The sequence below is a fragment of the Passer montanus genome, unplaced genomic scaffold (assembly GCF_014805655.1).
Source record: "Passer montanus isolate IOZ18808 unplaced genomic scaffold, ASM1480565v1 scaffold32, whole genome shotgun sequence".
Lineage (NCBI taxonomy): Eukaryota > Metazoa > Chordata > Aves > Passeriformes > Passeridae > Passer > Passer montanus.
In genome coordinates, this window is record NW_024367930.1 from 1,278,268 (window position 1) to 1,294,154 (window position 15,887).

Genomic DNA, 15,887 nt, shown 5'->3' on the forward strand with positions numbered 1-15,887 from the left:
TTTGCTACCTGTAAAACTTCAGTTGTCTTAGCTGCTGTGTTTTGGAATACCAAAAAGGCTATTGCCACAGAGCAGATCCACAGCAACATTCAGAAGACAGCTGCCTGACCATGGTCTCAACCACAGACTGCATTATATTAAAACTCTTATGATAGTAGTAGAATATTATACAGGTAGGAGTATATTGCAGGTGTTTAATTTCAATTAAGAGAGAAAACATTTAAATAACTCATTACTGTATTTTAAAAAAAGAACAAAAGATATCAGAAAACAGTTTTACCAGTTCAAAGTGTAGTGAAATAGGAAAAGCCAGACTATTTGAAAGAAAATTAAGAAAACAAATATAAAAAGGAGTTACCTGCATCCCATTGAAATTAATCTTTTTGGAGATGCTGTCACAGTTGAACTTATTTAGCATTAAGTAGCAGCATGTGTTTAATATCTCTAAGGGAGGAGGAAGAAGTATGGAGAGGGGAAAAAGTATATTTTTCATCTTCTGGTGTTTTAAATTTATTTGTAGTTCTATATATCTGTATTTATATATTTTGAGAGAGGGAAGATCATTGTTTGCATACTTATGCTGGGTACTGTCAATCATGGAGGACAGTTTAGTGTAGTTCAGCTCCCCTAGAGTGCAAAATGACCTATTGAACTGTGTTTAAAATCATGCCAATGCTTCAAAGTATATGATCTTTGGCCTTAGAATAAGTCCTACTTTCCAGTAAAGGTGAGAGTTAACAGTAGTTAGAAACAGTAGCAGTTTTCTTCTTGGTACCGGGAAAATGAAAGAAAAAATACCTTTAAGTAAAGATATTAAGATTCTCCCCCGATCCAAATATGAAAGTGAACCATAGAAGACTAAATGCTAAAATGTAACTCAGAAAAAGATTCTTTTCTACGTTGTGTAAAAGTATTCTGTATCTTTTGAAGATATGGTTAAAATACCTTTGGCACTGTTGGGTAGTCTGAGGGCATACTAAGAGTAGTATGAATAGTTGGAAAGCAAACCAGTAAGAGAAACCTAGTCAGAACTACAATTTAATGGGAAAATTAAAATAAAGGCAGAAAATACTCGCTTAAACTGACAGTCAGGATACAACCTGATACCCTGTTCTCAGGGTGGTGGTAGCAGTCTGATTAAATGGTGGCTGCAGTCCTTTTGGATTGACAGATGGGGTTCTGTTTAAGCGGGTCTGCTCTTCCTCTGAAGGTCCAGTAGTGGTTATGTAGCTCTTGTCTGGGAATTCAGTAGGTAGGGCTGCCTGTGGTATTACAAACCTCAGATTATATCCAGGTAGGAATGCTTGATTCCTTCCCCTGGGCAGAGCATCTCCCAATGCGATGATGTAATTTTGAGTCATGCAGTGAGACTTGATGGGCCATTAGCAGAAGATAGTCCCTGGAGAGAGTTATTATGGATGAGTCATGGAAGAAGTAAGGAACACTACCCCATCTGTTTTTAACAGCTTACAAAGATGGTGGTAGAATAGATACTTCTGGTTGCAACTTATATTGTAACCAATGACAACTACTTAAGAGCCAAATATTAAGGAAAGTGACAAGAAGAACTTGGATGTTTATTTTCATTTTGCTCTACTGGAATGGCAGACCTCTACAGGAGAGCTTTTTACTGCAATTCAGTGGGGTTCCTGGCATGCTTTAAAATGCTATTGTTCCAAGTAACTTTTTTCAATAGAATACAGACCTGCAATGACAATACTTTTAAATACTTGAAAGGTTGTTTGTTAAAATTTGGGCTTGCTTTGAGTAGAATTGTTCTGGCTCTCATATTGTGGATTTTTTTAAAGTTCTCTATTTCAAGCTGGCATGTCATTAATGAGATATTTCTTGTCTAGCCTTCAGAAGGCGCCTCAAAGGAGAATATGAATATCATCATCTTAATTGCTGTTAGCTTAACTTTTTACATTTTTGTAAAAATGTAAAAGTTTGTTTGGCATCTGTGGTGGTTTGACCTGGCATCTATCCCAGGTACCCACCAAAGCCCCTCTATCTCTTCCATGCTCAGCTGGACAGGGAAGAGAAAATACAATGAAAGGCTGATGAGTTTAGGACAGGAAGACTTAACTGATTACCAGCACAGGCGAAACAGACACTGCTTGCGGAAAGGAACTGAATTTATTGCGAATCAAAGTCAGAGCAGAATAATGAGAAGCAAAACTGGCCTTAAAAATGCCTTCCACTCCACCCTTCCCTCCTTCCTGGGCTCTACCTTCTCCTTCCCAGTGGTGCAGAGAGACAGGAAATGGGGGTTCCGATCAGTTTATCACACATTGTTCCTGCTGTTTCATCTTCCTCAGGGAGAGGAGTCCTTCCCCTGCGCAAGTGGGGAGTCTTTCCCATGGGAGCCATCAACTTCTCCAGTGTGAGTCCTTCCCACAAGCTGCAGCTCACTAACTACTCTAGCATGGCTCCCTTTCCATGGGCTACAGTCCTTCAGGAACAGACTGCTCCAGCATAGGTCCCCCACAATTCCTGCCAGTAAACCTACTTTAGCATGGATCCCTCTCTCCAGGGGCCCACAGATCCTTGCCTGGAGCATACCCCAGCATGGGTGTCCTCCATGGACTGCAGAGGAATCCCAGCTCTGGTGCCTGGAGCACTTCCTCCCCCTTCTTCACTGAGCTTAGTATCCATATAGTTGTTCCTCTCACATATTCTCACTCCTTTCCTCTCTGAGTGCAATTGTACCTGTGCAGTATTACTTTTAAATAAGTTATTACAGAGGTGTTGCTACCTACCACTGGCTTGGCCTTGGCCAGCAGTGAGTCTGTCCCAGAGCGAGCTGGCATTGGCTCTGCCAGTAATGGACATTGGGGAAGCTTCTGAAAGCTTCTCACAGAAGCCACGTCTATAGACGCACCACTAACAAAACCTTGTCATGCTAACCCAGTATAGTGTTGCCTGGATAACTAGTGTTGAAAGCTACTAGTTTGTACCAGAAGTCTTATTTACACAGGGGCTGCCATGATGCACTGACTTTTTTCTGGCCACCTTCCTGATCCCCTGACTATTCAAACTACTTTTGGATATTTGCAGACTCTGTTAAAACGTTTGCACTGGTATTTGTGTGGACGAGGAGAAATGTTGCTTTTTAATTGTACCTCATACGTAAATGTGGTGTCACTGTCTGCCTCAAATGCACAGTTTTTTTAAAAGTTATGGACTGTGTGCAGTTTCTCTGTGAGTAGGCTTCCCCCACAAGACTGATGCTATTCAGAGCTTTTGTAATGTGAGCATCCTGCCGTATACCAAATCAAGGCCCTTTAGAATATCGATTACTTAAGTGTTTTCAGCTTCTTTCCCATCAGCTTTAAATTTGGTCTCATCTCAGCCATCAAAAGAAATTTCTTTGTGATTTTCGTCAGTATTTCAGGAATTGCTCCATTATAAAGGGCTACATTTCACAACTAACTTTATATTCCTTTTTTCATAGACAAAATATAGAATATTCTTCTTCTGAGACAACTCTTCTTCCTGATAGTATTAATGCATCTTCAATTAGAAGAAAACATTCATTATTTTTTTAAGTGTTGAAGACTTTAATTGTGTACCAAACTATTTGTAGTATTGAGTTTTATGTATAGTTTTAAACCTTTCATTCTAGCAGTTAAAACAGTAGAAGATTCTGTCCTTAAAAATCTGATGCATATACAGCTTCTGTCTGTATACAGGTATGTATTTAAATTAAGATCTCTGGAGAAACTGAATATAATTGACTTGAGAAAGATTCCTGAAAGGAACAGATTTTTTCTTGATATGCTACGGACCATTTTATCAGCTTTAAAGTGTCACATTTTGTTAGGAAAGAATCAGCTGTTAATCTGAAACTTGGATAGCTTAAAAATGACCATCAAAACCAGTAATGTAAAGACAATGGTGGATGCTTTCAAATAACACTGTTAAAGAAAATTAATTATTAATATAAATTCTCACCTGAACTAGTCCTGTTCAATTTTTTTTCATTTCTTACTGACTCAACTGCTTCCTTCCTCAAGGACTAGCTGTCTGTGTCTGTCTTCATTTTGTATAATATCATAATGAGGTTTAAGACATTCCTGTTATATAAACTACATAATAGGAATAAATGGCTTTTCACTGTAAGATGTGAAAGTATTTAGTCTGAGTTCTTTATGTGTTTGAAGAATGGTACTCTATGCAAAGCTTAATTTTCTTTTCCTTTTTTTTTCCTTCCTTTCTCCAGAGAGCAAATCTTAAGAGTAAAAGAAGATGAGAATGTTCCTTTTTTGCTAGTTGGTAATAAATCAGATTTGGAAGATAAAAGGCAAGTTTCTGTAGAGGAAGCAAAAAACAGAGCTGATCAGTGGAATGTTAATTATGTGGAAACTTCTGCAAAAACACGAGCTAATGTTGACAAGGTAATAACTGGCCTCTTAAACAATCTGCTCATCAGTTTTTATTTTATTCCTCTTTTTCATGGGTCATACTCCTTATATTTTTAATTTTAGCAATAATTTTGTGGAATTTTAATCAAATACTTTTCTTCCTTAGCTTGCTAGGAGTGCATGACTAGGTGACTCCTTGTAGAACAGTGAAAATGTTAGGCGTAACACATTTATCCCATTCTAAACTTAAAGGAATCATTATTATCCAAGACGTGACACAAGACCTTATAAAATTTTCTTGGGTCTGCTCTTTTGGCTTAGACTTCATACTGCATTTTCTGTAACTAGAGGAGAGTCTGCTTCTAAACAGTGAAGAATACTTTCTGATCCTCATTATAAAAGCAAATAAGAGAGGGATTTAAGCCTTCCCTACCCTCATTTAACCATCTGCCTCTTTGCATGTTGTTTTGGTGAAGAATGGATGAACCCAAAAAGCTATGAAAAGCCCAAAAGTGCCTCATGAGTTTTCAGAGATAAAATCTGGTTCAGAACCTCATAAGTTAAAGAGAATATTTGTCTCCAAGAAAAGAAAATGCTGCTTAGTTGTAAGTGCTTCAGCAAGAATGTGAGGTCCTTGCAATTCAGAATAACTGTCAGCCTTGTAGACTGAAAAGAAAATAAGTAGTTTTAGTACAATGTGCCGGCCTTTCAGAGTTGTTGACAAAGTTGATCCCCATTGAATCACAGGTTTGTGTTGGAAGGAACCTTAAAGATCATCTAATTCCAGCTGCCCTGCCATGGGCAGGGATACCAGCCATTTGATCGGGTTACTCAGAGCCCCGTCCAAGCAAGCCTTGAACGCTTCCAGAGTTAGGGCATCCATGACTTCTCTGGGCAACCCTTTCCAGTGCCTCACTGCCCTCACGGTAAAGAATTGCTTTTAAAATAATCACTTACATCTCTTCCCTTTTTAGTTCAAAATTGTTCCCACAAGGGTCTTACCACAAGCTGCCCACATAAAAAGATGTTTTCTGTCTTTTTTTATACACCTTCTTTAAGAACTGAAAGGCTGCAGTAAGGTCTCCCTGGAGCATTCTCTTCTTCAGTATGAACAACACCAGCTTTCTTAGCTTGTCTTCATAGTGGAGCTGCTCCAACCCACTGAGCATCTTTGTGGCATCCTCTGGACCCACTCCAACCGGTCCATGTTTTTTCTTGTGCTGAGGACCCCAGACCTGGGCACAGCACTGCAGGTGGGGTTTCATGAGAGCAGAGTAGAAGGGGACGATCACCTACCTTGGCCTGTTGGCCAGTCCTCTTTTGCTGCAGCCCAGGATACCACTGGCCTGCTGGGCTGTGAGTGCACATTGACAGGTCATGTCCAGCTTTTCATCCATGAAAGCCTGCAAGTCCTTGTCTATAGGTCTGCTCTCAGTAAGTTATCTCCCAGTCTGTACTGATGTCTGGGTTTGCCCTGATCCAGATGCTGCATCTTGCATTTGGTGAAAAATTCTGTAATGTAAATCCATATGTGTGAGCTGTTAATTGCAGCATGAGAGCTGTAATGCAGATTCTCTTTTATGATAACTGTTGGTTGTGTCCTGTCAGTTGTCTTACTGAAGAAAATGATTGTTCAGTGATATATTGATTTACCCTACAGAACAGCAGAACTCATCCTCATTGTTGAATAAAGCCCTGATTTTTTTGTTGTTATAAAAACTAACACATCTTTTAGTTTTGGTATATAACTGCAGTTAACAGCCATCTATTACAGTTGTAAAAATTCAGCTCTTCAAATCCACTTCATTATTGTTTAGCCACTGGGGAACAAAGTACATATAATGTACTTTTTTCAATAGCTCTTGGATCAATAGCCTTTACATATACCTGGAGCTGATGGCATAATGATCCAGATTAGCATGTGTCATACAGATTTATGGTTTGACAGGCCATAAATGGGACCTTGTTGGCACAAGTGAATACTGTGTATTCTTAGTTGCATGAAACATATGAAGTTTTGGAGTTTGCTACACAAACTTGGGTTACTATTGTAATATGGTCTCTCTGAATTCCAGAATAGTGATTCTACTCACTTGAAAAAACACAGCCAGACTCCACTAATTTTGGCAAAGCTGACCCACTAAACATTTTCTCAGGTTATGTATCCCAGACAGCTAAATACTGTTGTACAGTTATCAGTACTTAAGCAAGCTGACAGTTGAATCTTGTCATTAGCACAGGTTTAAATACAAGCAACGTAGTGCTTGTATTTAAAACAAGCAACATTTAAAAATCAAAAGGCCATCTCATTTCTTGATGGAACTGTTTAGTTCCATTGATTTTCTTTGGATTTGATGTAATGAAGGTTGATACTTTTCCTGCAGTCAGAATGAGATTAGTGTAATAAAAACCTACTGAGCTCTGTAGAGGAGCTTTTCAGCCCCTGCAGTGTCCATGCTTCACAGAAATTGATCAAATCCCTTGACACAGACGTATTGCTTAGTTCAAATTTCAAAGTATCACAGAATATTCTGAATTGGAAGGGACTCACAAAGACCATGGAGTCTGACTCTTAGGTGAATGACCCATATAGGGATCAAACCCTTGACCTTGGTGTTATTAACATCATGCTCTGACCAACTGAGTTCATCTCTGGGCTGAAAAAGGAGGCATAGAGCACCTGGTATTCCCAGGTAGTCTGCTAAGTACTAACCAGGCCTGATCCTGTATAGCTTCCAAGATCAGATGAGATTCGGCATTCTCAGGGTGATTGGGTATCTAAAGAGTCTCTCCTGAGAGAAGTTTTAGAAATGCTCAGCTGATTTCCTACAGTAAAATTATAAAGATGTATACATATTGTTTGCTGTAACCTTCTGTAAGTTAAGATCTGCTGTTGAAATTAGTAAAGTAGCTTTACACAGTCCAATCATAAAGCCTTAACTGTCTGTCAGTAGGATCTCTCTTACCTGAGTCAGTGGTGTACCTCCAACTTTGTCCTAAACCATTTGATGAAAGTGAACTTCATGTGACTTTAAGACTGTAATGTGGTAGCTGCAGCTAAGATTACCTGATTTAAGAAATTGTTTATGTAGTTGTATAATTAAAGACTTTCCTTTAAAAGAAATGCTGAGTTTGGTTTTATTTCTCTAGTCACTTTGTGCTTAGACTTCCATCATAAAACATACCATACATGCATTTTGGTCTATGCTACTGCTCCATTAATAAGTTTCTAAAATTGGATGTTTTTCAACCTTTGCAGCTCATGACTTAAAATACTCAAAAGGTAAACTGATTTCCTTAAATTACCTCAGTAGTATGTACATACGTCTGCAAATCTTGGCTGGTGATGGGATCCTTCTTCCAATTCTTGTTGAAAATTGCCTGAAGGATTCATAAGCAAATATCAGAAGACAAGGCAATATTATGGTGCTGTGAAACAAGCAGAATTGCATCATATCAACTTGACCTTCAAAACCAGTGACAGATTTGTTGAATTAATATTTGTTTGCTCAAACTGATTGCATGTAATTGATTTTATTCGAAACAACTGAAGTGGATGTCAGTGATAGCTTAAATTAACTCATGTCTGTGATTTATTTTTGCATTTATCTTGTATCTTTTTCAGGTGTTTTTTGATTTAATGAGAGAAATTAGAGCCAGAAAAATGGAAGACAGCAAAGAAAAGAATGGGAAGAAGAAAAGAAAAAGCCTAGCTAAGAGGATCAGAGAAAGATGTTGCATTTTATAATCAAAAGCTTGGATTCCTTTCCTACCCTGACCATACTAATAAAAACCATAATTTATAAGCATGCCATTGAAGGCTGAAGTGACTGAAATTACCCTAACATGTTGGAAAATGTAATGTACCACTAAAAGCATGATTTGGAGCGGCACTGAAAGTCAAATTCACTGAAAAAAAATTATGTGGCTTCAAGAGAAGCAAAGTTCAGTCCATTTCATAATTGCCTACCTTCTCACATTTCTTCTGAATGTAGTGTTTCATAGGTAGTCTTTTCTTTAATAGTGAACAAGAGGGGCAAAGTATTACTTTGTGAGTTCTTATAAAGCATACTTTTTTATCACTGGTATTTGTCAATTCATCTTGTCTTTTGTTGCCTTGAAAATTACAATTGTGAACATGATAACTAACAAAGCAGTATGCAGCTGTTTTGCCATGGAGTTATGCAAATTCAAAAAGAATAATGTGTATATGAACAGCTATGTTGAGGAAAACTATATGTGGTTCTGCATTACCTGATTAACTTAGAAGAGCGATGTAATCTTTTACATTGAAACATTTGAATATGCCTTAATTTTAATACCCAAACATAGCAGGTTGCTTAATCAAGGGTGTATTTTCAACTCTGTTGTATGGAGACCGTCCCTGTGCATCAGTGCAAGACTGCCCTCTCTGTGGAGTGCAGTTACTTGGATGATTTCACTCACTAGCTGTCTGCTAGCAGTGTCTGTTCTTTAAATGTGTGCCATACTCTGGTAATGTGAATAATACAGAGCATATTCTGTCATCTTTAACTTGGTAGACAGTATGGTATCTTAAAACTAAAAGGTCAGAATACACATAAGACTGAAGTCATAAGCCTGGAATTGTTGTTTAAAATTTAACATGCTGGTACCTGGAAAATTCCCTTTTGCACATAGATTTTTGTCTAGATGTTCCTTGGGTTTAACTCCCTGGAATTGGGTGGAGTGGGGCTGATCTAGTAGCGCTTATGTGTTTTGAGTTGTTGTCTGGGAAATTCTGGTTAATTTCTTTTATGTTCCTAATACTTAGCTATTGGAACATGGTGTGTTATGCTGAAGCTCTTTGCAGGTTTTGTACTGTTTAGTCAATGTTGATTTTCAAATGGGGAACAGTGTAGCTACTTTTTCTAGTTAATGTTGATATCAAACAATCAAATGTGCTTTGCAATACAGAAACCTTTAATGTGCACATCCAAAATCCCCAAACAAAACATACTGCCTCAGTTGCTTCAGAACAAGAAGAATACTGGCACATGGTCAGTGTGCTACATCTTAACTAAAAATATACCAGAATGTTTGAGGGTTTTGGACTCCTCTGGGGTGAGACAGGCTAGATCAATTCCACAAACTGTTATACTTTTTATACATGTATAAGCCTATAACTGACAATTTAAAATGTGCTCAAGAAAACTAGGTAACAAATATTTAACTTTCATGCTAACAGATGTTTTAGGGACTCAAGTCTTGGGAGTTACATTTGTCATGTTCAATATTTATCAGTAGGAATTTTGTATGTGCATTTAGTAGACTGCCAAGTGCAGAATAAAAGTTACTCATGTAACTGGCAAATATAAGCCAGTCTTCATCTTACTGTGTACTCGTTTGGGTCTATTTAGCCAGGGAGTCTAACCACTAACATTGTGACTTTGCTTTGGAACCTGTATACTGGGAACTGAGGTGTTATGAAGCCACTGGACACACAAAACTTGTCTTGGCTGATGCCTTATCCTGTCCTTTTATTTGCTATTTGAGCCATTGAAAGATGAATAAACTTCCATTTTTCTAAAATACTTGTGCAGTCTTAATTGATAACTGTATTACTCATAAACATTGCTATAGCCAATGCCAACTGTCAAGCAGTGAAACCCAAGTACTCTAGAAGACTGGTTTATGTACATAAAGAAAATTGTACATTAAACCAAACTAGTCTGGTAAAAAGCCACTTTTTAAAAGCTACGTATGTGCTGCCTTCTATCCGTAGGTAATTTGCTTAGATGCTACAAGACTATCTGAAAATGGGCAACAAAGGTGAGCTTGTTCCAAAATTACTTTTCTATAAGAATGGAATGTGAGATTTAAAAAACAAACAACAACAACTAAAAACCTGGAACAAACAAAACCCTAAATTAAAAAAGTGGACAACCTACATAACTTTTAATAAAATAAAAATGCATTCTAAGTAATTTTCTTTTGGCACGCTCAAGGAGAAACGAAGTGTGCTTCCTCAACTTGCTGGAAATACAGCTTGCATCATGTATTCCAGGATTTGTGTATATCATGAGACAGTCCAAAGTGAGTGTTACATTTGCATCACAGTGTTTTGTTTAGCCTGCTTGAGTGTCTGAAATTCCTGGGTCTAGCTGCTCTGCATGCTTCTGTGCCTGAGGGCACTTTTTATCCCCTATTCCTTGAAGAAGCTGAAGACACTTTCTTCTCTGGCAAGATCAAAGCTTTCCAGGGTAGTTCCCTCCAAGTTAGCCTAATGCTGGCAGTACTGTTGCCCACTTTTGTGAAATGTAATGTATGGTAAATCTGCAGAACAGAGAGAGATGCCTTAATTTGTAAAAAGCTGTAAAGTTGAGTCTTCTGTTATGTATGAAACCAATGTTGAATTTTTATCCTAAGTATTTTATTCTGTAGCTTTTCATAGCTTTAGAAACTCAATCGATTGACTTTCAAAAATGTTGGCTAAGAAATCTGTGGTGTATTTGGTAATTTCTGTAGCCTCCCACTGAATATACAGTAGCTTAACAATTGTGGTATCTAGGAGTTTTCTTTGACTATTTCACAATAGTGTGAGGGTGTGCAGCAAGTCCCCATTCAAAGAGACCTTGTTAACATCACAGTAGTGTGCAGAATGACCCTTCTGGCCATTCCAGTAGCAACCGTAATGCAATAAAATATACTTCATATCTGAGACTTATGCTCACTATAGTCATAGGTAGGAACCAAATATTTTATCTATTTATATGTGAAGTGGGCTTGCTGAAAATCATGGGCTCCATTTTGGGGCACCAAGGTTTTCAGTGCCTCTATGAAACTACAGAGTCGGAATATTCTGAGTTGGAAAAGGACTCATAAGGATCGACTCCAACTCCCAGCCCTGCACAGGACATCCCAAGTCACATCATGTGTGTTGTCCAAACATATCTTGAACTCTGCTGGGCTTGGTGCTGTGACCACTTCCCTGGGGAGCCTGTTCCAGTGCCCAATCACTCTCTCCATGAAGATGTTTTCTAATATCCAAGCTACACCTCCCCAACACAACTTCATGCCATTTCTTTGGGTCCAGTTGGTGCTCATGAGAGAAGACACAGTACCTCCCCTCTGCTTTCCCTCTTGAGGATGGTGAAGAGTGCAATGAGTGAAGTGGTCTTCCTCCAGAGGGGAGGTGTCCTCTACTTGATTATAGTTCAATGCAAAATGTGGAGCAGCAGAGCAGTGGCTGGTATCACAAGTGCATACAATACATTTGGTTGTGTCAGAACTAGATGAGAAGATGAGACTGAGCCTATGACAACTGAGAATTGAAGAGGAAAAACTAATAGCACACCTTAATTTCTAAACTTTCTTGTTGTTAGACATGTTGGCTCTTACATCCATGTGGATGCACAGTCAGTCGTGCATATTTCTTTCCAAATTCACTCCTACCAATTTTTGACTGTAATTATTTTAAATAAATAGGTATGTTTTAAATAACTGAATTATGAAAGAAACTTCTTGCATATTTTTGTGGTAACTTCAGCTTGTTACTAAAACTGAGTGGTAGGAAATGTGCCAGTGTTGCTATTACTGAAACACATGTTAATCTTTGATCTCAAGACATGGAGCAGACTGGGATATTTTGGTTGAAGCTTCATTGTTAAAAAAATGCTGAAATGCATGCCACTTGAGATCTGCCTAGGACTGGACATATGCCAAGGCTCTTCCCATTTTCAAGAGACCCTGAGTAGATCTAACCATCTGTTTAACTGGTACAATCCATTTTGGATATAATTTGGTTTGTGTGTGCTCTATGGTATTTTCTTTGTTTCAGCTTGTCCTGGGCAACCCAAAAAATGCCCATGTTGTGTTCCATTTTTCCTTACGATCAATCCATGCAATTTGTGTTAATGTCCTTTTAAGACCTGGGGGCCAGAAATGGACCCAGAATGTTTTAACATGGAGGGGTATGTTCTGTCGGGGAGTGGGAGGTTCGAGGAATTCCTTTAAGTGACTGGGAACAGGTACACAGAGTTCTCTCTCTTTTCTTGCTCAGATGTCAGGGATGTTGCCTGGCATAGGTTTCCAAGAAACTGCATTTTTTTCAATCCAAAACTATTTCAGAAGGATTTTCACAATACACTGCCAGCTGTAGTGCTGAGCTGGAGCCATTGGGGCCGGGGCTGTGGGTTTCAGTGCCCAGTGAGCTGGTTTTCTTTCTCCACAAAGCAGCAGCACTCGAAACTGCAGTGACCAAACCAACTGGGTCTGGCCAGCCAAAAAGAAGCAGAGGAGGTGACACTGCAGGTGTCAGCTGCCCCAGGCAGTGCCAGTCCCAGGGAAGTGACACTTCAGGGGGAAGGCTGAGCCAAGTTGGGCTTCTCTGCCATCTTGTCTTTGTCCCCTGGGCCATGTGATCTTCTTTGGAGGCCACCATATTGGGGTGGGGCTTCTCCACTCTCCTGTTTTCTTTGTTCCTGGGGAGTCCACAGGATTCAGTACCTTTGTACCTTGTGATTATTACTGTTACCTAAGTTGTGGCGGTTTTGCTTTTAGTAAGCTGTTATTTTTTTTACTTACACCTTCTCCCATTCATCTCTCCTTACTGGTGAAAGATGAGCAGTTAGAACTAAAGGGGAGGTAGCTCATTTCTCAGGCTCCACCCCATAGTTTATCTTAAACTAATATATGCTGTGCTGAATGTTGATTTAAAAATATGTATCAATTCACTTAATTAACTTGGTAGCAATTACATTTTTTTCTAGTTAATTTCTTTGTGATTTGGCCATATTTTTTGCAGAAGAGCAAGGAGAGAAGGGGGGAATCCAATTTCTGCACGACCTGAGAGCAAGTGGCCATCATCCATGGGCAGCTGCGGCAGCACAGGGTGGGCAAAGGGAGAAATCAGGAAGTGTACAGAACTCAGATGAAAGCCCAGTGGGTCTTTGCAATGCTTTGGGAGGTAAGACGAGGATCAGGAACTAAAACTGTGCACACCAGGGATAGGCACAAAGCACTGGCATTCTCCTGGTGCCAAAAGCAAGGTGGAAAAACAGCCTGTGAGTCCCATGAGGCTGACAGTGCCAAACTGCAAACTGGATACATGCTTTCTTTTTGTTTCCTCTTCCTGGCAGCATCCATACTGATTTTCAGGGCTTTTCTTGTTATCTGAGTTACAGGTGAGATAGCAGCTGCAGCAGTGTTGGACCTACATTTGCTCTACCCCTCTGCTGTCCTTTTCACAGACCTCACTCTCATTCCTCTCAGAAAGGGAGTAGGCAGTAAATGGTTACAGTGTGTGAGCCACTGACCTGGTTAATATTGCTTCCTGTGCTTGTGCTGTTAGCATAGAGTAAAAAGAGGTTGAAGGCAAGTAGGAAGAAGCTTCGTCCACAGACCCACTGCAGCCATGACCACAGCTGTGATAGCACCCTTGCACTCTTTTTCCATGGAAAGTCTGAAGGAGGATCTGGGACCTTGAGGTAGTGTAGTGTTATCCTTCTCTCTGTGCTTCTTATGGGTTGTGCATTTTCCACCCTTTTGTTATTTATTGATGCTGTGACAGCTTACTGTTTGTCAGTATCCTAGGCACAAAGGAGAGGATCAGGTGAGATTGAGTTTGTGGTTCATGGATGTCCTGGCTAAGAGTGGAGGCATGATGATAATCAGCAGTTTAAATGCTATATTTTAGACTCTGGACAAGGTACTGAAAGTAATGAGTTGAGGTTTACCTTCAGCTGAGCTCAGCATGCTTGGTATGCTTCTGTTAGAGTTCTTTTTCCTTTTTGCTTCTTCTATGAAGGAAAACTTATTAGATAGGGTTGGGGTTTTATCAGTACAACAAAGCAGACCTGTTAGCTAAAATGTTGCCAGACTAATGTGTTAAATATTAGTCATCTCTAAAGCATGTGTCTAAAACAGTAATCCTTCTGTTTTATTTGATAAATATCAAAATGCCTACTGAAATAGATGGGGGAAGTGTCAAAAGAAGGGTTATAAATACTGTGTCTACAGATAGCACTTTGCTATGGGTGGTTGTAAATCCTGTGAGTGTCAGAGCTGGCTTGAGGACGTAGGTGCTAGCTAGATACTGTGTAGTTGAGAAGCACATCCTGCATCAGACTGAGGGCTTGATCTTTTAGCCTTGATAATGTCGGAGGTGTGGGGGTTTGTTGTCCTGTGGAAACCCAGCAAAACTCGATAAATCCAGCAAAATTTTAAAACACTTTTTGCAAGTTTTTGCATTATCTGGAGATGATCCATGGCTCTCACCCCTCCTCTGAAGGTACATGCCTTCTTCCCACAAAGTGACAGAGTAAATGCCTAGACTGGGAGATGGTTATGGGTATTTAGTGCCTTCTGCTAGTCCTGAGCTGGGAAGAATTGTCATCAGGGGAAATTTCTCTTTGTATACTGGTCTCCAATTTCTTGACATGGTGGCCTTCCAAAAGTTTCCCAAAGAGGACCAGTACTGAGAAAATAAAACATGGAGAAAAGACCTTTTTTTTTTTCATTGGATATCAGATGTGGGAGCCCAGGAGCCACAGAGGTTCAGCCAGGGACCTATAAAGGTAAAGACAAACAGCACAGATAAACCCACAAAGGCAGGAGTAGCCATGACTTGGTTCCCCTTTCTCTGGGAAACACAGTCTACAAGGATTTGTTTATGGCCCAGAAGAGACAGCTAGTGATGGCATGGGTGATGGGCTCCCTCTGGTGTGTCATCCCCATGGGGAACAATGCCCTTAGAGACCCAAGTATATGCACAGAAGACTGCCCCAGTGCCAAGTGGCAGAACTTGCTGGGGGGGCCCTGGGGAGCTGCCACAGAGTTCTTTCTAAGCCCTGCACAGCACCATCCCTGGCCATCCCTTGCTATTGAGCTGGACTGATTTAGAACAGTGTTGAGAGTTGGGAAAGATGGGCAGGGTAAACTGGTACGGCCACTTTTGGGGCCCACCTAGGAAGTCTGGAAAGCTTCTTTCCCCAAGATGTGGGCCACAAAGGCCACTTTGTGGAGCATGAACAGCAGTACCTGGCCAAAATGGCCAAAGAAGCCCTGACAACAGGCCATTGCTTAGTGCTGCAGAAGGTGGTGAAAAGACACCTGAGGACACTTGATAATCCACCATGGGAAAAAAAGGCAAAAAAACCCCCATTCTATCCCAAGCTGCAGGGCATGACAGGCCATCTTCATGGGATATGAGCAGCAGGCAGCAACCCAGACAAAAGAGACTGAAGAAGCCCTAAGCAGTGGTCATGTTCAGTGCAGCACAGGAAGGTAAAATAACCTCAGGTACCATCATCAACCTGTCCCAGGAGAAAATTCCTTCCTGACCTCAGTGCTGGCAACCAGCTATTCCCTGAGCACTTGAGTGAGTCCTTTCATCTCCTTGTCACATAGGGTGGAAAACCACTCAGGAGATTTCCAAGACATATTCTGACTCAACATCTCAGGGGCTTGTGAGAGTAGCCACATGCCCCCAGCCTAATGGCTCTTGGAGACAACATTCCTTTCTGTATCTGGCAGGACACCAGTGGGTGCTCCGAAACAATGGAA

General features: G+C 40.1%; 1 protein-coding gene across 2 annotated transcripts in view; it reads left to right on the forward strand.

Moving 5' to 3' along the window:
• RALA (RAS like proto-oncogene A) overlaps positions 1-9,916 on the forward strand; it is a 30,298-nt gene extending 20,382 nt beyond the window's left edge. For both annotated transcript variants that reach the window (XM_039715009.1, XM_039715010.1), the window contains exons 4-5: positions 4,223-4,397; positions 7,990-9,916. In XM_039715009.1, coding sequence (XP_039570943.1) covers positions 4,223-4,397; positions 7,990-8,112 — 298 coding nt within the window. In that variant the 3' untranslated portion in view covers positions 8,113-9,916. The remainder of the gene's footprint in view (positions 1-4,222; positions 4,398-7,989) is intronic.
• Positions 9,917-15,887: the final 5,971 nt, after the last annotated feature.